The sequence below is a fragment of the Mesoplodon mirus genome (genome assembly GCF_964341445.2).
Source record: "Mesoplodon mirus genome assembly, chromosome: 13".
Classification (NCBI taxonomy): Eukaryota; Metazoa; Chordata; class Mammalia; order Artiodactyla; family Ziphiidae; genus Mesoplodon; species Mesoplodon mirus.
Window position 1 is genome coordinate 82043041 of NC_138989.1, and position 24051 is coordinate 82067091.

Below are 24051 nucleotides of genomic sequence, written 5' to 3' on the forward strand. Positions count from 1 at the left end.
ATTGTTTCTCTACTATTATGATAAGGCCACTATCTAGTTTTTGTTGTTGTTGTCGTTTTTGCGGTACGTGGGCCTCTCACTGTTGTGGCCTCTCCCGTTACGGAGCACAGGCTCCGGACGCGCAGGCCCAGCAGCCATGGCTCACGGGCCCAGCCGCTCTGTGGCATGTGGGGTCTTCCCGGACCGGGGCACGAACCCGTGTCCCCTGCATCGGCAGGCGGACTCTCAACCACTGCGCCACCAGGGAAGCCCCCACTATTTAGTTTTAAAAAGAAAGCATAGTTTATGCATAGTTTAGCACATCCAGAGAAGACATCTGTCATGGAGTGAGTAATCACTTTCCATTGTATTAATAGCTTACTTCTCCTCGAGGAGAACTTGCCTGTTGTTTTATACTAGCCAGAAATTCTACCACTCACATAAGCCCACTAGTATTCATTATGAACACCTACTTCATCTCCAGTGCACTAATACTGTATTTGCCTCTAATTTTTACTGGGACCAAAGATAGCATTGACCTAGGTCAGCCCTCAAAAAGAGAACCTGGATAACCATCCAAAGGGATACACGAATATACTAGACTCTGACAAAAAGGAAAACTGGAGTCTGTTCAAAATCTAAAGAGCTAAGACGCTGGGAGTACAAAATAATGGTTGGACATTAATAATTGTGTAGTCTTAGAAGAGCAAAGAATATAATTAAATTGTTGAAAGCAAAATGTAATCAACACCTAAAGTCCTACGCTCCGTGTGGTTGATCAGGGGTTTACATTAACATTAATATGAACAAACCATGCTTTAAAGTTTAAGTGTGGAACCATGATTTAGCAAACACAAGACTTGTATTGATGGTATTTATATATACGTTATAACCTGATTTAATTATTAAGCATCATAATAGCTACTGGCTTTGCAAGAAGTTATAGTTCTATAATTATACTTTTGAATGATCTCTCGATAGATAGATATATAGATAGATAAATAGATATCTATATGAAGAGAGAGAAAGAGTAAGTACCCCTGGAGTGAGAGCACACAGCAGCTGTCTGAAAGCTGAGGAAAACAGGCAGTTTCCATGCAGCATGTATTTTCCCTTCCCCACACCTCTCTACAGGTAACTCCTTCAATGGTCATCGTGGCCCAAGCCTTCCAGCACTCTCCTGGTACAGCAGACTCCTTCTGTTACAGCTTTCATTACAAGTTTTGATGCTGTAATTCATTAAGATGTCCTTCATCTACAGAGTCAGTCTGTCAGCAATTCTAATTCAAAGTGCAGAATTTACAAAGGCAGGATCTTGGAGAAGACAAACACAAATTATCTCCAGAGGAAAATAATATGCATTTTAAGCCTCAGACAATTTCACTAAAAAGTCTATTGCACAGTAAAAAATAATCAGGTGGGGGCTTTCCTGGTGGCGCAGTGGTTGAGAGTCTGCCTGCCGATGCAGGGGACACGGGTTCGTGCCCCGGTCCGGGAAGATCCCACATGCTGCGGAGCAGCTGGGCCCGTGATCCATGGCCACTGAGCCTGTGTGTCCGGAGCCTGTGCTCTGCAACGGGAGAGGCCACAACAGTGAGAGGCCCGCGTATCACAAAAAAAAAACAAATATATATATATAATGTAAACAGTGTTGTCTTTTTAAATAGAATGAAGTCAAAGGATCATTGAAAGTTTATTCTCTATAGTGTGAGCTATGGATATGTTGGAAAACATGTTTGATCTGTCTTTAAACAAAGAGGCTTAAACTATGAGAGAATTTTTTGAAAAAAAATGGTCAGTTCAAGGGTACCTATGGATTTGGAATATTATGGTAACTCGGGGGAAATGAAAATCTCCCTCAAAAAAGAGATGGTGTTGTTTTATACCTCTTTTCAGTGGAGATCTTAATTTAATTCCACATAATACAATGAAATCATAGGTTTGGGTCTGTGTCACTCTGGGTCCCTGTTGAAAGCTGTGCTACTCTTAATATGTTCTTTAGGGACATAGTCACACTTACACCTTTGAACTTTCAGTCCATATTTATGAGAGGGTGTGATCCAAGTAAGTTATTATTCTTATCTTCAAATGAGTACCCTCAAAAAGCCTAGCAACTCCTCCTTGATGTAGAGGCATCAGCACCAATGTCAGCCTCACGTCTCAGCTTTTGATCTAAAGCTCGGAGAACACTGGTGACCCAGCTTTAGAGACAAGTACCATGTCTTCTCCCCAGAATGCCCTTCTCCTTGGTCCTTCTCTGACTTGGCACAGACTGGACAAGCATGATATTTTGAATGTACCAAGCATCCATTTTTTTAAAATGCAATTCTTGAACTTCTCTGCATAGTCATTACTGCAGTTTTCTGAAGGATCCTTAAGGGCTGCACACAGTTGAGGGTGTCCTCTCCAGGCAGTCATGCCTCAGGATAGAAGAGTATCTGGATAACCTCTGTTGTCATATTCTGTTTGAGCTGAGGCTAACCCTCCTGTCCCAAACACAAGATCTTATGGCATTAGCTTCCATCCAGATACACTCTTTGACCCACCATGAGACGTCTTCTAAGCCAAGGCTCTGGTGTGTTTGAATCCTGTGCTCTCTCTCTCTCCTAAGACTCTAGTCCACAAAACTTACTTCTTTTCTGCCATCTAATTCTCTCTTTTTTGGTTTTTATCATATAATTTTTTTAATTTCTAATTCTAACTAATATGCAACATCATCTGTTGACACTCATGGCCAGCATGCCTTTGGAAACTCAAATAATAAACAGTTTCCCTCTGCTTAACTTCCAGTGCGCCTGCATTGTGCTCTGGTCTGCTGCTGTAGAGACTCCAAAAAGCACAGCATCCCAAAACCTTCTTGGAGCACCTTTTTTTCTGCCATCATAACATATTGATTATAATAATGTATGATACAAATCACTCATTTATATAACATAATATTTTTAAATAACTGCCATATTTTTCTTATTTGCAAAGAATGGTTCTATCAGCTGCCGTTGCTTTGTAACAACTCACCTAAATCTAATGGTAAACAACAGCCATTTATGTCCATGAGTCTGTAGGTCATCGATCTGCTCAATTGGTCCAGGCCCACTGATCGTGGCTGGGCTTGCACATTCTCCTGCAGTCAGGTAGCAGCTTGGCCGGAGACTGGATGACCTAATAAGTCTAGGGGTCAGTGACCAGATGAGCATGATGGGGACATGTGTCTCTTGTTATCCAGCAGGCTTCCTGGTCTTGTTCACACAATGGCAAGGTTCCAAAGCAGCAAGCAAGGAAGCACAAGCCCTTTGTCAGCTGCTGATGGCATCTCATTTTACCAGTGGCCAAGGCAAGCCACAGGCTGGCAGAGAATCAGAGGATGTATGAAAATGCCACCTTTGACGCGAAGAGTATTAATGGCACATGGCAAGGGCACATACACAGGATGGGAAGTAGTTTGTGGCCGTTTTTCCATTCCACAGGAAATAGTATCATGGGTAGAGGGTGAGCTTTGCAGTAGATACATAATGCAGGCCAGGTATTATTATTATCACTATTATTATTTCCATCCTTATTCCTGCTCATCATAACAGTCTTCTGAGATGTACTGGATAAGTATTCTTTTCCTTCCTTTATATATGAGAGAACAGACTCAGAGAGATGAAGAAACTTGTTATAAATTAAGTTTAGACCCAGCAATAAAGAAATGACCTACTCAAAGGGTTTGAGAAGAATCCAGTGTAGGAATCATTTTAAAAGGTGAGGGTATGATTAGGGAGCAAACACGGGGTGGTGGAGCACCCCGAGACTAGTAACAGAGAAGCTTGTCCCTACCCCAGGTCTGAAGGAGCAAGGAAGCCAGAGCCCAGAAAGAGCTTAGATCCTTGGAAGAAGGAACACTGTCAAAACTACAGTGTTGAGACAGGAAGGACAGGGTGGAAAAACACCTCTGTTCTCCTTCCAGCTCTACTGTCTTCTGTCAACACCTTCCTCTGGCCAAACCAGGAGGCAAGTAAGCCTGAGCCTGTAGAAGTCAGCTTCCCAGGGCACAATGCCAGACAGACACGTTTGAAAAAGATAGAGAATGGGTATCAGAGTACAGGTAGAGAACAGTCAATACATTCAAGGTCACATAAGTCCTTTTTAGCACATCTGGAGAAGACATCTGTCACTATAGAGCCTGAATCCAGAACGCTTTTTTTTCAACTAGAAGATTTAAATGGTAAATTATTATTTCCTTTGCCATGTGTTTGCATGAAGAGCAAAATACTTGATATTTCAAAATTTAAATTCAATCACATTTATGTTAATAAAAATATTAATAACAAATATTTAGCACTGAAATCTAAAATGACAACATAGTATCCTGAGGAAATATATATCATTGGTCTATTTACCTGTAAAACTGGTTCAAAATGAACCCCACAATAACATAGAAACCCTAAAGAAATTATTCTCACTAAAAGAAATTGTTTTCTTACTCTTCATGCCAAGGTAAATTGCCATATTTTAAATAGAACCCCAGAGAAAAATACATAGTCACCCAAATCTACAATAGAAACTAAGCCTTTCCATCATGCCAGTCCTGATGACCTATACATATTTTTACATACTGCATTTCTATTAAATATGCAGGAAGCTGACAATAGGTATAGTAATGGGTTATTTTGCCTGCAATTCTAACTACATCATTTACACACTGCACTAAATATAATGAAACTCGGTGTAGAGGGAAGACAGCACAGCCCTTGAGAACAAAAATGAATTTCCAAAAAGGCAACATTACTAGAGCTATATAATCAACACTTTCCACTGCAGGAGAAACAGGTTGAAAAATGACCTTTACATGAGCTGATGAAATAACAAAGTGTTTTTCCTTCCCTTCTCCAACATTGTCTGTGCTGGTGAAAGCAGAAGGCCGATTTCCCCCGTGGAAAGCTGCCACTTTACCAGAGGAAGCCGTTTTTCACAGGCAAATTCTCCGACAGGGGCAATTGCTAGTTGGACAGAGTACACACCAGGGCGCGACTGGGCCTGCCAGAGGCCTTACAGGTCACAGTTTAAGAACAGGAAATGCCATCTCCAAACATAGAAAATGCAGCAGCATCATCGGGGGATGCAGCAGAGGTTGGTGATGTTCAAAAGCAGCCAGAAGGCGTCGCTAAGGAGGAAGTTGGAGCTCTCCAGATGCAGGAGTGCCCTGGTCAAACCAGCTCCCATAATCACACTAATAATATCCTTCATTTCGTAGTACTTGACAGTTTTCATGATGCTTTCACATTTTGATCCTCGTAGCAATCCTATAAGGTATGTAAGACAAATGGTTTTATAGACAAGCAGCTGAAGACTTAGCGGTCAGGTGACTTTTCCAAGGCCTCCAAGCTGAGCCAGAGCTGTTTGGATCCTCAGTGCTTCCCCAGGATTCTGGGTGCCTGCCCAGGGCATCATCTTATCCCTGTGGCTTCCATCCACCGCTGTCCATGCAACCCAGGGCTGCTCGGGCTCTTAACCCTGATCCCAAAACCTTGACTGCTTCCTTTGACATAAACACAAATTGAAAAGAAACAGAGGAGATTTGCCTTTCAATCCTCCCTTGTTTGGTACCTTGCTAATTCCTTCTCACCTTTAATCTGTGGAAAATCCTAATGAAAATAGCAAGACAAGCAATCCTTGGGAATTGGAGCCAGTCATCAATCCCTAGATGGAAAAAAAATAGTATGAATTATATAAACATAAGATAACTCTATGGCTCAAGCATTTAGAATGGGAGACAACAAAGCAACACAGAATGTTATATAATTGAGATTCTGTGACATCCTTATATGTGATAAGAAAAATGGAATTGTATAGATATTACTTAGCAGCAAATGATTTTTGTTCATTGCGAAGACAGCATTTCAAATGAGCACATGGAGCTTGATCCATGATAGGTATTTACAGTAACCAGCCAAGGGCTTTGACCATTAAGAAAAGTAAAATAAAATGTATACCATTTGAATTCCCATTAGAGCTCAAGGGTAGAAGAATAAATTTCTCTCAACTACTTTGCCTTGTGGCATTTTCATTCCATTCTTTACAACAGTTGGTGCTGGGCTGAGAACACTGGAAAAGATTCCAGTAAACTCCCACCTCCTTTACATTTCCACAGTATTTCATCTTGAGCGGGGATGGCAGCTAAAGAGGATGCTGGCAGCCAACTCCTCTGTCTTCTCCCGTCTCTGCCGGGCCACTCCTCTGGGGGAGAATCTGAAGAGCCTAGAAGGGGTCCAGTTGTTCAGTCAGCTGCATGAGGCACCTTAACCAGCTCTTGCCAGAATCATGAGGAATATTAAGATGGCATCATCGTTTACTTAGGATTTTTTGTGTCTGTTCCTTTCCTCCTCCTGACCCACCAGGAAACCATTATCTTCAGGCAGCCCTCTGGCTAGTTAAACCAATGTTGCAATGGTTTTCATTGCTAAAGACTTGAAATTGCCCTCTTCAGAAAACCATAACTCTATTACTATAAATACTTCTCAGTTATGCAAATAAGTAATTCATTCCTACCACCAGGCCCTCAGCTTTCTTGAAGATGTTTAATTAATGATTGAAGATATTTCTGGAAACATGAAAGAAACTTATTTGGGTCCAGGCATGGAGATATGGTGAACTGGAGGTGACAGATAGAATATAAATTACTCAGAAAAAGTGTCAGAATATTATTCACAGATTACCTTCTCCAAATTACCACCCAGCTCTACACAGCCACTTACCGAGCCAGGCCAAGTCCCTTGCATACAGTGACTGACAGATAAATGTTTGTTGAATGAATAAAGAAGCTAATGAGAATTTGGTCCTGTGAGAAGGTTCTGTGCGGCCCTTTAGTTCTCGCCTACATTCAGTGGAGCAGGAAGCCATACTGACGTGCTCTAAAAGCCCTAGTTGCGAACTTATATGTGCACACGTATCACCTAGAGTGTTTGTTTAAAATATGGAGCCACTCCCCCATTATCCAAATCTTATGGAATCCAAACACGTGGAACAAAGTATACCTGGAATCAGACCAAATGGAGCCGAGCTAAACACTCAGAAAGAGGCTCCACACCTCCGCCAAGATGTGCTCGCCTTTTCCCGAGCCTCCTTTCACAACTGAGCCTCTAACCCTGATGTTATTACCCCCGAGTTTCGTAACTTAAGTCACTGAACAGGGAGAATTTGATTGTCTCACCCACCTGCAGCTTAACTCATCAGGGAAATGCAGTCAGTGCCCTCAGCCAGGGCTGTGGGCAGAAGGGGCAAGGAGAGATACGTCCCGAGTATCCTCTGATGATGGAACTCTGAAAATAATACTTAGATTTTAAAGCTATTTCCTCAGCTTCTTCTGATCTTTACTCCCTCCTTTCTGGCACCTGGAACCTTTTGTGTCCTCAGGATATAGCCAGCGTGTTCACTGACAGAAACTCTTGCTTGAATAATTGCTATCTCCACTCACTCCTGTGGATTTTTATCACCATTTGACCTGCTGACCTTTCCCAAGCATCTGTTTTCTTCTTTAACTTTTTGTCTATTTGCGGCTGCTGCTCTCTCTCGCCCCGTACTGTTTCTCCAGTTTCTTACCAAGCATTAATGTTGCTGGAGAGACTACTTCTAGTTTACTAATTCATACTCTCCCAATCTCGATGTGAATGGTCACAGCAGAAAGGATTGTAGTGCTCGGATGTGCCTGCCCTACTGACCCTTCTTTAGTTGGACTCTTTTCTGAAGTGAAATCTGGGTCTTTGGAGCTTGTTCTAGCACATCTCAATGCTCAACATCTAAGAATATATTTTTGGTTTTGACTCTTTCTGTGGTTTTCTGACAATGACAAGAGCTTCTTTAATACTAATACCAATCAAAATAAAATACATCCAGTTCACTCCATCCTCTCAAGTGATTGTGGAGGCCAGGGACAGTGTGGTGGAGGAATTGCAAAGAAGTGTGGGAAGAAACTCAGAAAAAGTACTTTCCCCACAAATTCATGGAGAGACAATACATCTGGCCTGACTGTATAAATGTGAGATTACAGCAAATGAAAAGCCTTGCCAATTAATTTTCACAGACAGGGGAGTGAGGGTGTTACGACTTGTGACTGCAAACATTTACAGCTATCACCAGCTCAAGAATATAACACAACTGGAGCAAAGAAAATGCAGATTCTTTATGTCCTATCTAATATTCCTCATGAATCCCCTCCCAGTGAGAAGGAGGTAACTTTAACTTGCCATTTGGAATCGTCATTTTCAGATGACTCTTCTTGGTGATACACTGGCTTCCTCCTCCTTCTTCACAGTTGCGTGTAGTTTGGTGTTTGGACATTCAACAGTCTTACGTGGCCTCATGCAGTAAAGGAAGCTCAGTTCCAAACACCACCTGGTCTGGTCTGCCCCACACTGACATTTGCTGAAGTATAACTGTACCCATTTCACCTTTCAGGGAAATATGCTGGCACTTTCCACTGGAACCTGATCAAAGACATCCTCTTTAATCTCAGAGCACTCACAGCCTCTCAACTCCAGTCCCCTCCACAGGACATTTTGGATGTCCTGCATCCAGGCTTAGGCTGTGGGAAGTCAAAAGTGTAGCCTTTGGCTCACTTATCTAGACACCGATTTATTAACATCCCTGCCTTCTCCAGAATTTCCACTCAGGGAAGAGACATCAGGACATGCAAGCTTCACCCACTGCTTTCTCTACCTCTTTTTCTCTTCTCTTTCCCACCGTCACTCAGGTCCCCAAGGAACAGGGTCATCTTGTAAGTCACATCCCAATTTCTCTCTAGCCTTGAGTTATAGCAAAACTCTGATTTAGTCATCTACACTTAACTCTGAACATTCATAAAAACCTGCTAGCTAGGGGCTCAAATCTTACTCTGAGTTTCAGAACCAAAGTATTTGCTTCATATTTCTTTTGCTGTAATAATACTCCCCAAGGCAGATTACAGAGAAAGTCTCCACAGTGCTTTTTCAGTAGAGAAGGGGAAAAAAAGTTATCAGTTAGACTAGTAATCTTCTCCTGCACTTGCTCTCCAAGTCTGGCCGTGTCTAGGGCTGCGTTTGGAGAAGACAAAATGGTACCTTGGGTCTGGTGGGCAGTATTTTTCTTACCTTCTCACTGTAAGCTGACTCAGAATGCAGAGTCTTTGTGGATCTCAGTAGAAAGAGAACAATGTCCATAATGAAGCAAAAATGCAAATAGAAATTCCTCTTTCAAAATCTGTTTTCTTCATTCTTTGATCTTTAAACCACCACATGATTTTTGTGACACCAAGAACATCTGTATGGATCCTGCTCACTACTCTGTCACTCCCAGAGTCAGGATAGCAGATCTCCACTGGTTCCAGGAGGACTGGTGAGACCAGAAGCCAAGATATGCCTCCTGCATTATTCAGGGTTCTTTGGAGGCACAGAGCAACAGAACTTTTAAATAGATAGATGGATAGATAGATAGATAGATAGATAGATAGAGGGGGGTTATTATAAGGAATTGCCTCACAGGATTATGGGGAAGGAGAAGCCTCACAATGGAGACTTCAGTTGCCAGCTGGAGACCTAGGAGAGCTGGTGGCATAAACTCCAGTCCAAGTGCAGGAGAAGACTGATGTCCCAGCTCAAAAATAGTTTGGCAGACAGCAAATTCTCCCTCATCCCACCTTTTGGGCTATTCAGGCCTCCAATGGATTGGATGAGGTGCACTCACATTGGGGAAAGCAATCTGCTTTATTCAGTCCACCGAGTCAAATGTTAATCTCATCCAGAAACACCCTCACACACACATCCATAATAATGTTTAGCCAAATGTCTAGGCACCTATGGCCTGGTCAAGTCGACACAAAAAAATTATCCATCATACTTGCCTTAAAGAGTGGGCTGTTGACTGTAGAGGTGATATCAGGATGTAAGCCAGAGAGTTTGAGTGAGAATTTCCAAGAGCAACCATGTGACATTAGAGCTCGATAAATGATAGACCGAATGGATCTGAGATGGGTGTAAATGAACCTTGATATGAACTATATGTTCATGCTGATCTTCTGCACATCCCTGTCTCATGAACTCCTGGACAGCAAGATGACTTTGATTAACTCCATTCTCTTTTCCCTTACCTGGAAGTTGTTAAGAAGGAAAAGGAAAAGTACCCAAGGCAAGACTAAGGTAACAAAACACAGTACATCATGTTTTAAAGACACTGGCTGCCTTTTGAAATACAAGCATAAATAGATGAAGTTTAAAGCTAACTAACCACTTAAATGGATCTGTAAGCTTAGTTATGAACTGCTTCTGTATTTGAAAGGGATCTTAACAATCATTTAGCCAAACATTCTTACTTTAAAAACAGGAATACTGACATTCAAAAATGGATAAGAAAAGGATTACTAATAAGTTTTTTCATTTATACAACTTCCATTTCACATCTTTTTACATCTTTCAATATCAGTGTTTCTTTTTGTCATTTGTATCATTCCATGACTTGATGTGTGTAGGAATCTAGAGACTTTGACATAGACTGTAAGTGAAGATGGATCAGAGGTGGAGATTGAAAACCTGTTCAAACATTAAAAGGAATGTATTCCCAGGAGTCATCTCCTTTAAGGAATGATGACTTGTATCTCCTTCGTCTCTAGATTTTTGAATTAATGTGATTTTTTTTCATTTCATTCTTTTTTTTTTTTTTTTTTTTTGGCTGCGTTGGGTCTTTGGTGCTGCACGCAGTCTTTCTCTAGTTTCAGCAAGCGGGGGCTACTCTTCATTGTGTTGCGCGAGCTTCTCATTGTGGTGGCTTCTCTTGTTGCAGAGCATGTGCTCTAGGCACGTGGGCTTCAGTAGTTTTGGCACGCAGTCTCAGTAGCTGTGTCTCGTGGGCTCTAGAGTGCAGGCTCAGTAGTTGTGGCACATGGGCTTAGTTGCTCTGTGGCATGTGGGATCTTCCCAGACCAGGGCTCGAACATGTGTCCCCTGCATTGGCAGGTGGGTTCTACTTTGAAGGTGATTCAAATTGTCTGTTCACTATATGTTCAATTCAGATACTTTTAAAGAAAACAATTTAAAATTTAAGTGAAGTTTAAAAATTAAGGTTTAAAATTTACTAACCTGGAATAATGATGTTTGAAATTATAAAAAAAAAACTAAGTAATTGCATTTGAAATTCTTTAACTTTTTAAACTTAAGTATATTCATTTTTTACCATGGCATTCATTTTAATTTCTGTTTCTAAACAAGTGAAAAAGCTGTAGTAGACACATAATGCCCACATCCTTTGTAATACCAATCAGTATTCTCCCTGATTGGTATTACAAAGAATGTAATATTCTACCTTAGAATGATATGTTTTGTACCATTTTACCGGGTGGTTTGTTTTGATAATGGCGGTAAAAGAGTAAAAGTTATACTCTATCAGTGATCTGTCAACCTAAAACCTCTAGAGAAAATTTTAACACAATAAGGATAACCAGTTCAATTCTTCAAAATGTGTAATTATGTTATGTATTTCATATAGCCATCTACTCACTTACTGAGTTTTTAACTGAAAAAGTAAACACATAGAAAGATGGGTAGATAGATAGACAGGTAATGAGAGCAAATGCAATTCATGAGTTAATGTTTATTATTTAATTATTTTTTAAATACAGTCTAGAAGCTAATACAGGGCCTGATGCATTATTGGCTGATGTCCAAAAAAATCAATGAATGAATAAATATAACCGAAGAAGAAAAGGCAATATAACCAACATAAAATCAAGTATAGTCTTAATTTTTTTTCTAGTTTGGCTATAATTTAAACACTTTCCTCTGTAGTCACTTGAGACAACAAAAGTATCTTTCAAATAATTTTAAAATTACCTTAACTAACTGTGTTTAGAGCAAAAAGAGAGTGAAATGTAATTTTAAACCCTGATTACATGCTCTTTTGCTCTAAGGGAATATAATTATCTCATTTTTAGGCTCCCCTCAAAATGGTAAGAGAAGGAAAACTCTTCTTTTGCAATTCAGTGTCTAAATATTAGTAACTTGCATGATAAGCTAAAAAATCTTCCAATCATAACTTGGCAAATTCACTTTAAAAAGGGAATATAATTTCTAAATGACAGAATTTAAACTTTTGCTTAACTTGTTTTGTCTTTAGCTCTTCCTACAAAAATAGGTTTGGGTTGTTTCATATGATATACACACAGCCTCCCTCAAACAATATTAAGACAGACCAAGTGTATATCATCTGGGAACATAAGAACGTATCAGCTCTGTTTTCCTTTGGATTGTTTGGTCTACTCCTTTCAGAAGAATGTGTTAACACTATGGGGTCATTCTTCAAAGAAAATTTCTTTCTTTGATATTTTATTTTATTTTTCTTAATTTTTTTTTTTGCTACCCAGAACTACAATTTCATTACCTGTCAGGAAGCCATCATAATGATAATTTTCAAGTCATTTCGGTCAACAAACATTTTTGGAGTGCATTGGGTGCTTTTTGTGGTTGACACTTGGGGGTTACAGATGTTAAAACTCCTAATCCTCAAGGAATATGTAATATTTTTACAATAAAGCCACCGGATGCATATAAAATTAGCTGTAAACCTTTTAAAATGCTTTTTTCCCCACTAAACCTTCATAAACACAATGTAAGAGTATAATGAGAATGAGAATGTTAATAATTTATGATCATGCTTTGAGGTAATTAAATAGCAACTGAAGTCCTATGGTTTATTTACATCTTCACCTGGTGGATTTTTCAATTCTCAATTTTTGAGGCAGGAAGGAAGGTAAGGAGAAGAACATCTTATATGTATATTTTCTCAAGGATTTAGTAAAACCAGAACTTCAGACTGCTTCAGGGAGACTCAACTGGCTTTTTCATTGAGGTGAAAAACCAAAAGAGAACATTTGGCAGTAAGAAAAAGTAAATAGAATAGAATAATACGAAAATTTGGAAAATATGTGTAAAGATGGAGATATTTTAATTAATGTGATTATAATTTGTACTCATCACTGAGTACACAGGTGGAGGAATTGTAGAATTTTGGAAGAAATTTGTACATTAGAGATCATTTATATCAATTCTTTCATTGAAACTCAATTTTATAAAGGATCAAAATGGCATTTCAAGCTAATTTGCAGCAGAGCCTGGACTAAAATCAAGATCTCCTTGTAGGATCGAGTCTCTCAACTTGTTTGAGGGACAGCATGGTAGCCCTAAGGTACCAACAGTGAGATAAGCAAGAACAGGCACCATATGCATTAAATGTTTAAGAACATACAGTAGTCCAGTCAGGAGGCAGAGAGGATGGCAGATGTTCTGCTAAATCTTCCTCCTTATAAAGGACTTGACTCAAAGTTAGGAGTCCAGGGCATGTCTGAGTCCAATTCAACAGTTTTGATTGATTTACCTTCATGTGTATTTTAAGGGTGCACATATGCCATTGAGGTATGTGTCTTGGGAACCTGATTTGACAGAAAAGGAACAGCAGCAAAGAAGGAGAGAGCTTTCAAAATATTTTATCCCGAGCCCTGTCCTTGCTCTGTTTCCCTATTGCAAAAATGTTCATAATGAAAGAATTATGTGTGCTTTTCTGCTTCTTGTCTTGAATGAATGCAACTGGGCTTAGTGATGATGAGCTTATGCTCCAAAATCACATGTTCAGATCACAGCTCGACCACATCAATTTTAATGACTTTGGGCAAATCTGTTAGCCTCCTTAGCGTGGTGTTTTCTGTAAAATGGAAGCAGTGAGAGCTTTGTTGGGTGTTGTGAAGCTCAGGGAGGTAATGCACACACGGCAGTTCTCACCACGCCTGGCACTAGTAGGTGCTCCCCGAAAGCTAGCTGTTATCATTCTCCTCGTTGCTGTGGGTATTGTTTCAACGCTTTGCAAACCAGAACTCTCCATAATCCTGGTCCCTTGAAAATCAGATCAGGTGCCTGTGCTACACTGGAAAGAGATTAAATGTATATATAATGTGTGTGTGTGTGTGTGTGTGTGTGTGTGTGTTTAAACTGGAAGGGAGGCCCTTAAGTCATCAGTACAGTATTGTGTAAGTTTAACAGTAAAAGTGTACAGTCGGCACTCAGTATCCGTGCGTTCCACATCCACAGATTTAACCAACTGAGCATTGACCTGCAGATGCAGAACCGCTGACACTGAGGGCCAAGTGTACTACATCACTTTATACGAGGGGCTTGAGCATCCTCGGATTCTGCTATCCAGCCCTGGAGCCAGTCCCCCATGAATACCGAGGGCAGCCTGTTATTTGCTAAGGAACAGAGACTGAGCTGGGCACATCATAAACACTACATCTTCACAAAAACCCTGCGAGGGTCCTCAGACCTTTACTTTAAATTTTAATGTGGTTTAACTTTAGTGAATTAAATTCAATTAATAAATCCATAGCATTCCTTTATTTAATTTGATGGTTTACATAAAGAAGAATCAGCAAAAAGTGTCCCTCCCATACTCATAGACCACCTGTCACATTCACTTCCCCCCCCAGCAAATAACATGGTTACTAGTTTCTTGTGCATTCCTCCAGGCTTTAATGTACATATAAGCCAAGATGTATATAAATTCTTCCCCACATACTTTTGTACAAAACTGTTAGCACACTATATACTTTATATTCTCCTTGTTTTTTACTAGTTTAGCAATATGTTTTAGATATCTAACTATTTGGGTAGTAGTAGTAGTAATAATAATAGAAGTACTATTTCATATTAATAAGTTACAAACACTTAAAATTTACATATATTAATCCATTTAATGATCAAACAACCCAATGAAAAAAATACTGATATTATACCTAACTTACAGGTATCAGAAGTTATCAGTGTTGTGAGCTTCAAATATTTTTCCTAGTTTTGAATTTGCCATTTGCTATCTTATGATTTCTTACTTATTTTTTTAATTGTTCACAGGTAGATTTATCAATCTTTTGTCACTTTTTGCCTTGGATCATAGCTTGAAACCCCCTACATTTTCTGAGTTTATATAGGAATTCTTTCCTACTTTCTTCTGGTACTTTTTTGGTTTTGTTTTTGCTTTCTCTGGAATTTATATCAGTGGAGGTAGAAACATGGATCCAAATATTTTACCAGATGGCTATTGTCCAAACACAGTTAATTGACTAGTCCAGCTTTCCATCACAGATTTGAGACAACACTTTCACCATATATTGAACCCCTGTATGAACTGGGTCTGTTTCTGGACTTTCTTTGCTGTTGCTTTCATCTGTTTGTCCATTTTGCTTGTAATTTTTTTACTACGGATCAATGTCTGACTCACTAGAGCTTTAGACAGAAACTTCAGCCTTTTCAAAGCTGCTAAAAAAAAAAAAGTAAAATGCTAGCGTCGTTAAGTGACAATAAAGATTAAACTGTCATCAGGGAAGAATTGTTCATTGGGTTTAAGTGCTCTGCAGGAGAGCTGTGCTTTTAAGAATTTCATTACTTTCTATAATTAAACATTAAGTTTTAAATAATGAATAGAAACACCACTGGGCTTTCAGGAAAGTGCTCCTGCTTTACACCATTGCTGAGAGTTTAAAGTTTCTAAGTGCATGGAGGATAAATATTTGGTCACAAAATATACATACAAAACTGCAAAACTCACTGCAGGAGTGAACTTAGACGCTGCGAAGATGGACAAAATTGCCAGAGGTTTACAAATTCATCTGTAGCGAAATTATGTCTAAAGACCCCCAGAGAATTATTTTAAAGTATCCATTTTCACTTCTTAAACTGTTTCCTTAACTTCTCACTTGGTAAATTTCTTTTGCTTGCCATTTGGAAGAAAGGCTGGAATTCTGATGCCACTCCTTCATAAAGAGCTAAGTTTGAGATGTAAGGACAAGAAAAGGTGGGCAGTGGTCTAGCGATTACATGGTAGGGGCTTCTTCTCAAGTGAAATTGCCTCCGTGGCACCATCTTTTAGGATTATTTCTCCCTTGAAGGGAACTTTGAGACCCATACATAATGGAGTGCCTCACTGGAGTTTAGTTTCCTCTGAATACAGACATTCACAGGGAACTCTAGTTATTTCTTACTTGTTAGAACATAGTAGAGATGAGACTGGCAGTACTGTTATTTTAAGGGATTCTGGAAGGGAATGGTGAGGTGGGATAAAGAAAGAGAGCATGCCCTCTTAAATCCCTAGAGGAATGGAATTTGAAAAAGAGCCATTTAAGGAAAAGACTAGGATTTTTAATATTCTTATTACATCAAAATATATTAACAACCTACCATCTGCTGGCTGTCTTGGGTGGAGGAGACGCCAGGACTATCCTCAGGCTCAATGATTCCCTAGAAAGACTTGCAAGGTTCAGAAAAAAACTATTATGCACACAGTTCTGGTTTACTAGAGTGAAAGGTACATGTTACAATCAGCAAAGGGAAAAGACACAAGGATGCAGACAAGGAGGGACCAGGCACGAGCCTCCACATCCCCCTCCCGTGCAGTCACACGGGGACAGCAATGATACATGACAGTGAGCGTGAGGTGTTGTGAACCAAGGAAGCCCCCGCTCCCCGAGCCTTGGTGTCTGAGGTTTTGGTTGAGGGTCAGCTAGATGGGCATGCAGTGTCCTCAGGGTCCAGGAACAACCTCAGCCACTCAGACCTTAGCCACCACCAGAGCAAAACAGGCATTCATGGTGAACCACCTATTAGGATAAACTTACCTGGTCAGATCAATTCAGCATGGCTCAAGGCCTCAGGCACAAGAGACACTCTTATCAGACTGAATATAGCAAAGACTCCAAGGTTGAATTCTAGAAACCCTCCAAGGGACCATCTCCAAAACAGACTTTTCTTTGGGATGTGCAGAGTTTGAGCAACCCAGGCCTGCTGAATTAATCCTTTCCTGCCCACTGTCACATACATTACTTCATTTGATTAAAAGAAAAATAAAAACAATCTTGTGACGAAGTCTTGTCACCCCCATTTTGTACATGAGGAGTAAATAGGTGAAATAACGTTCCGTGGCCTTCCTCTTGGCCCTGTACTTCTCCCTTCTAGCATTTACCACAGTGAGTGAGTCATTTTCTGAACAATGCTTATCTTCCCCACCATTTAAAAAGCCTCAGAGGCAATGAGCCATGTATATTGTTCCCTCCTTTTCATCCCCAGGCTCAAGACAGTGCCTGGCTTATAGTACTAGATAAGTATGTGATAAATGAATATGACAGGCCATAACATGATTGTTGAAATTTGTACCCTTAGTCTTTTGACTGTACTATTATAGTCTATGCTATTATAATGTCCCTTATATCACAAAGTCAGAAAAGAAAAAAAAGACCTGGAAATAAGTGTGTCAGTCCTACTTCTTAGAATTTTTATGAAGCCCCAGATTATTCCTTAAAGCTGAAAGGGACCTTAGAGATTCTACTCTTTAACATTTTATTTTAGGTAAGAAGAAGTATTAATTTTGTGCAAATACCTTGTTAAGTATAAAGAGAGATATCATTTGTAATTGTCTATACATTTCAATAAAATTCTAGTTTGGAGTCAGGACAAACATACATTGTGCATATTTTCACTTATTCTTCAAGTCAGTGCAGTTGAGGAATGTGCATGTTAGTGGTGAGGACTTAGGATATTCACATGTAACCAGCACCTCTATCTTAGCTCTTTCCACATTAAGGAAAGGATTCTTCCAGAGGTTTTCTTGTCCTTTTCGTCACATTTCTTCCGTTCTAACCTTCAGTTTGTTATGTCAAAGTCTTAAGCTGCACAAAAATGGCTTCTAATTTGTCCTCCTATGAGTCCCAAGCATCATCTCCCACTCCCTTGAATGAAATGGTGACCTGTGGGAAGGGTTCTATAGCCCAGTACTTCTCAAACCACAACGTGCGTACAAATCCTATTGTCAAATGCAGGTTCTGCTTCAGCACTCTGGACAGCACCCAGCGATGCAGGTGCTGCTGGTCTGGGGACCGGATGGAGGAGCGAGGCAATAGCTGTCAGAATGATTTCATCCCTCCCCTTTTTTTTTTTTTTTTTTTTTTTTTGTGCGGTATGCGGGCCTCTCACTGTTGTGGCCTCTCCCGTTGCGGAGCACAGGCTCCAGACGTGCAGGCCCAGCGGCCATGGCTCATGGGCCCAGCCGCTCCGCGGCATGTGGGATCTCCCCAGACCGGGGCATGAACCTGTGTCCCCTGCATCAGCAGGCAGACTCTCAACCACTGCGCCACCAGGGAAGCCCCTCATCCCTCCTCTTAATTGTCCTCTCTAATACTGGCTTGCTACCACAAAACTGTTTAGACGTATAAGAAAAAGATCTTGATATCTGTTCCTTACCACTCCCGAGAGAACACGTTTTAAACAATAACTGGGAAAAACCTGAACTGTTTCTTCCAACACTGCTGACAAAAGTCATAAATCTGAGCCAATTATACTGAAGAAGTTTGATTTCAGCTTGGCTTTAGGTACCTATGTTTTAAAAAGAGCCCCTTCTACCTAAAAGTTATTTGCTTTTTATGCTAGCATGTTCTAATTCGTGGTTTCTTGATCGATGGATGAAGTTTGCAGTAGTTTTTATTTCAGAGGCTGGAAATAAAACCCTACTGTAAGCTTTCAGCCTCCTTCACTGGGGAGAGTTAAGTCCCAGGAAGTGCTAAGTGTTAGACCTTTGCAACTCAGTGGCTGAGTATGGAATAACAATTTGTGTCTCCGTTATCTCATTTCTGAAGGCTTAATAAGCAGTGTTTTTCCGATAACAATGAACAAAACTCAACCTCAAACAAGATGGGCTCACCACTCATCAAGGGTTTGCCTGCTTCCGCTGTTGGAGTTCTTTCCCCCTCTGAATCAACAAAGCTCATTTGTTTCACTTTGTGAAAACTCTTCGTTTTTCCCTCAGACTTTCCATTTCACGCTTTGTGAATTTTATTAAGATCTCTTTCACAGAAGCTAAGTGCTGGCTCTATGGAGCCCTGAGGGATGGCAGTCACAGCCTCTATAATTTCTGAAACCTCTTGAGACACTTCTTTTCTACTAAAACTTGGAGAATCATAAGGTAGACTCTAAAATCTTTTTGGTGCTGGAAGACAGAGGTTGGCCTCATGAGCATTTTGTGCAAATCTTTTGGCATTATAGCCTGAAAACAACAACACAGCAGTCCAGTTAAGGTCCAGTTTCTGATTGGGAACATCATATTGATATTCAGTGGGTCTTTCTGAAGGCCTCCAGTTATTTTTAAAAGCTGGTTTAAAATATTAACTCAAAATATGTTTTATTTTAGAATGTCGTTATTAATAAAACTTAACCATAATCCTGTTGCCTGAGAAATTGTCAGTGGCTTTAGTCCAATAAAAAAACTATGTTTTAAAAGGTAATTATAGTTAAATAATTGAAAAGGAATTTGTATTCTGATTTTCTTTTCCTCTTGAATTTACATTATAGGAAATTTAGGGAGTTCCCTGGTGGCCTAGTGGTGAGAATTCCAGGCTTTCACTGCCGTGGTCCACGTTCAGTCTCTGGTCAGGGAACTGAGATCCTGCAAGCCCTGTGGCAAAATAGCCAAAAAAATGTTTTAATGTTATTATATGCTCTCAGAAATGACATAGTAACAGTTGTATAATAGTCCATCAGATAAAAATATTATATTAAAGCCAACCATTTCTTTATGGTGGATATTGAGATTAGTGCCATAGTTTCTCTATGATGAAAATAATGATAACTAGCATTTTTGAGCACTTAATATCTGCTAAGTAACACTATAAATATTGTATCAAGTCTCTTCACTGTCGTAAGTATCTGATGAGATGGGTATTGTTATTTTTCCTGTTAGAGATGTGCGAAGGAGGTACAGGCAAGTTAGTCAGCTTGCTTAAGGTCACACTGCTGGTAAGTGGCAGGGCCAAGTTCAGACAAATATTCTCACATCCAAACGGAGTCTCCTCTCTGCCATGTTATTTCTTAGGCTATACTGAGATTTACGTAAGGATTCCTCAGTTTAAGTAAAAGCTTCAAACTATGTATACAAATCCTTAAACCAAAAAAATATTCTCCTTGGTTCCTACTACATGAGTATAAATTTGCAGATTTTTTCTTAAGTTCTTAACATTTCAAGAGCTATCAAGTCATAGGAGACAGTGCTATGGTATCAGTGAAGGCTGTTAAAGAAAACAACTATTTGCTTTTATTCTTTAAATATTGGTAAGACATGCACTGTAATAACTGACAGCACTTTTGTCTGTTCCTTCACGCTGTTGTCCCCACTTCATCTTTAAAAATCCAAATGTGCATGGATTTTCACCCTTAGTTTCATTCTCATGCACCTTTTAAAGATGCGTTGGTTGGTTGGTTCGTTGGTTGGTTTGGTCAAGGATGAATCTGCTTCACTCCTGTGAAAATCAAAGTGGAGGGGTTGACAGGGTGAGGGCATCTTTTACATGGAGAACTGTTACGCACTTGAACACATGAAGACCCATCTCTTTCCCTGTCTCTATCCTCACAGAATGTGTGACACAGGAGAAGGACTATTCACTTTTCAAACAAGGGAAGGAGAAATGATCTATCAGAAGGTCCATTCTGCGACACTGGCCATAGCTGAGCAACATGAAAGATTAATGCTAGAAATGGAGCAGAAGGCCCGGGTAAGGCTCCTTCCTTGGTAACCTAACAGCTTGGAAATGAATGTCACTGAGGTCTGATGCACATCGCATGTATGTGGGTCCTTTCATGACAGCGCCCCAGCGTCCAACCCCATCCTGGCCCTGAGAGCTTGTCCCAGTTACTGAACCTCATCTTTCTAATATCCTCTTCAGCATATGACAAAAGAAGCTATTTGTGGCTGCTAGCCATGCACTTCGTGTATGTACCTATGACCTGTTACCACAGTTACCCAGAGAGGGGTGGAGTGCACAGAGAGTGAAACAAGAAGCAGTGCTCTCTGCATCTCTCCACATGTAGTTGGACAATCAGAGATGCGAATGTGGACCCAAAATAATGAGGAAAATAGGTTTCTACCAGAAAGGATTACACTTTTCTTTTTGTCTTTGTATTTATCCTAGATTCTCTGAAACTTCCAGGTCTTTCTGTCCGTGTTTCAGAGCCGATACTAAAATGTTTGCAAAAGGAGCTTATACTGTTTACCAGCTATCTGTTATCCTGTCGTGGAACTATGCTAAAGTTTCAGAGTCAAGCTAAGAAATAATTTAATAAAGAATCTGAAATAGCAAATTTTACAAGTGGCTAAAAAAATTATAATCTTTACTACTAACTTCTTTGAAAAGCAAACAATAGAATTATTATCGGCTATAATTTTAATTGGTCAATATTCTCTTTCTTCAGAATTTATAGGGATGCATTAGATTCCATCTATAAGAGGACAAGTGGAGCTTTGGGAAATAGGTGGATCTCTACCCAGAAAAACTTTCATAATTCTATTCCATTTTAAGACTATGGGACTTTATATCTAGTATTATTTTAGTTTTGACTTTTAAAATTCTCAAATGCATAATATTTTGAAGTATAAAATTATATTTTAAATGTAAGAAGACAAAATAGTCTAGCAAATTATTTTACATTATTTTTAATACATTTCAGATTTTGTCAATACTACATACACATTTTTCTCTATCTAGGGTCTGGTTTAAAAAAGCCTTCCTAATACTTAAGGGCAGCAAGTGCAAATCAGGCTTACATTTGGCCTTCAGTGGGGCTGAAAGAGTAACTTGAACATTAATAAGATTATTAACATGAGACTATGGGATTAATTGATGAAGCATCAATAGGAGGTTGGTATGTTTTAGGCTTCTAGAAAGATTTGGGTTAAATTTAAATTATTGTAATAATTATCTAATTAATATGACATTTTTCTAGTGGCTTGAATCGGGTGAAAAAAATGTAACTACCAAACTTCAAATTATTTCAGAATGTTGAACATTCATTATCAGCCCATATTTACAATCTGCTGATGTTAATTTTCAGCCAGAATGAACAACTGTGATGTCACTTGCTATTAGTCAACCGCTGTAGTTCTTTACTTCTAGTTGTTCTGAACGGGCAAAATGCTCATAAGTGAGCCATTTAAATTGTATTTCATAAAGGAAATTTCAAGAGCTCTTTCATGCAACTGTAATTGTCTGCCGTAAGGAGAGCGCTCAGTGTACTGGGTTCCCATCCCCGTTCTACCACTTACTGTCTGTATAATCTTGAGCAAGTTATTTAACTTCTAAATGTCTCATTTTCCTGTATCTGTAAAATGGGGATACAAGAGTTCTACTTATTTGGCTGTAATGAGGTATCTGTGCATTAACATATATAAAGTGCTAAGAACAGACCTGGCACTCAGAAAGTACTATGAAAGGTTCATTATTATGATGGTGATGTTGAATAATTATAAGACTTGCAATGTTTGTGAAGACACTAAATTTTTATTCCCAACTATAGCTACGTAATGTCTTCCAGTCCTTTACAAGTATGTCTAACAATCTTGTGCCAAAACATTTGCAAAACAAAATTGAATTTATATTTGCTTTTGATGCGGTTGTATGTTTATCTTATCCTGTGCCACTGAGAAGCAAGTCCAGGGGAGTGGAGTGAAGCAATTGCTGTGAAGGAGTTAGAGATGGTAGGTCCACCTACTAAGATCTCAGGCAGTGGAAAGCCAGAATTTGGGTACACCGTGGATCTGGGTGCTCGGAGATGGCAGGGAAAGGGGGCAGGTGTTTAAATAGCAGGCTCAGTATGGCTTAACAAAGAAACCAAATGTTTCTGAAAATCACAAAATCAGAGACTCCATCAACTTGGTGCATACATATAAATGGAGTCTTTGGTTTAATTTCAACAGTGATTGCAAAGCTATGCTTTTCTCTGAAGGATAATATTGATACTAATTAAATTACTCCATAGGTAGTCCATTCTGTAGAATAAGTTGAACTAATGATGCTTTTCCAAGGGCATGCTACCGCAACTTGAGAACTGCCCCAATTCCCCAAATTCTAGGGCTGTAAGCAAAGATTTCCAGGTCTCCCAGATACCTTTTCTTTTTCTTTTAAGAGACCTTCTCTACATGCACACATCTCTTTTTAAAAAAGAAATTCCAACAAGTATGGAATAGAATTTAAATACCCTCTATCTAACTCTTAATTGATTTATACAAAAGAAAACAAAGGTTTATGCCATAAACTAGGCAATAGTGTAATTTGAGAGTTGGAAAAGTGCCGGAAAACCTACCTAAGATATAAAAATGTTGCATTTTGTTTATTATGTATTCACTTCAAAATAAGAAGATAACACTGCTCATTGGCTTTCCAGTTTTAAAACCAAGCCATGGAAGATAAATATTGATCAGATAGAAAATGTTTATACATTTTTAATGTTATAAAAAATATTTTACAAGATTACCAAGAAGCTATACAAGCAATGAATTCCCCAAACATTGTTGTTCAGGCAACTGAAGTATTTACTTTCATCCTTTAAAAAAGAGATGATTTCAGAGTGTTACTGGCTTTATAGATAAACTTGAATGAGAAATAATGTCTCAACAACCTTTTCTTAACTATAAGAGAAAGAATTAAATATATGTTTTAACATCCTATGCATGTAAAACTTTGTTTTGCCCCATTTATCACCATCCTTCCTAGGGAACACAGGAATAAACATATTTTGATATATCTCTAGAATCTGAGTTAGGCAATGTTTCTATTCTTGTTTGAAGAATCTGATATCTAGGAAAGCATTGTGCATAAAACAGTTCATTTGCACTGTGGAGAATGGATAAAAAGAATCACTAAATCGGTGAGGCTGTTAGAGGTGTGTACTTACATTTCCTTCACTGAGAAAGATAATGAAAGAATGAATGAATATTAACTGCCTCCATTAAGAAGTTTTAAAGGAGAAGTTGGCCATTTATTAACTCCATTCACAGGTTTGTAAATAATACATTTATTACTCGGTGCTCAAAGCGCTGCGGGGTGGTAGGGAAAACAAGAAAAGGACAAAAACTTTCCTTCTCTCAAGTGGCCCAGACTTTTGTGGGATCAAAATTTTGTAATTTTGAGTAAGCTTATCTTTTCCCTTTTACTCCTTGAAATCTCAAGTTTTCCATGCTTTATTAATGTAACTAATTAAATCAGATGGTTAAGAA

General features: G+C 39.2%; 1 protein-coding gene across 2 annotated transcripts in view; it reads left to right on the top strand.

Moving 5' to 3' along the window:
• Positions 1–24051, top strand: part of DOK6 (docking protein 6) — a 419379-nt gene that overhangs the window by 301351 nt on the left and 93977 nt on the right. For both annotated transcript variants that reach the window (XM_082641623.1, XM_082641622.1), the window contains exon 6: positions 20416–20554. In XM_082641623.1, coding sequence (XP_082497749.1) covers positions 20416–20554 — 139 coding nt within the window. The remainder of the gene's footprint in view (positions 1–20415; positions 20555–24051) is intronic.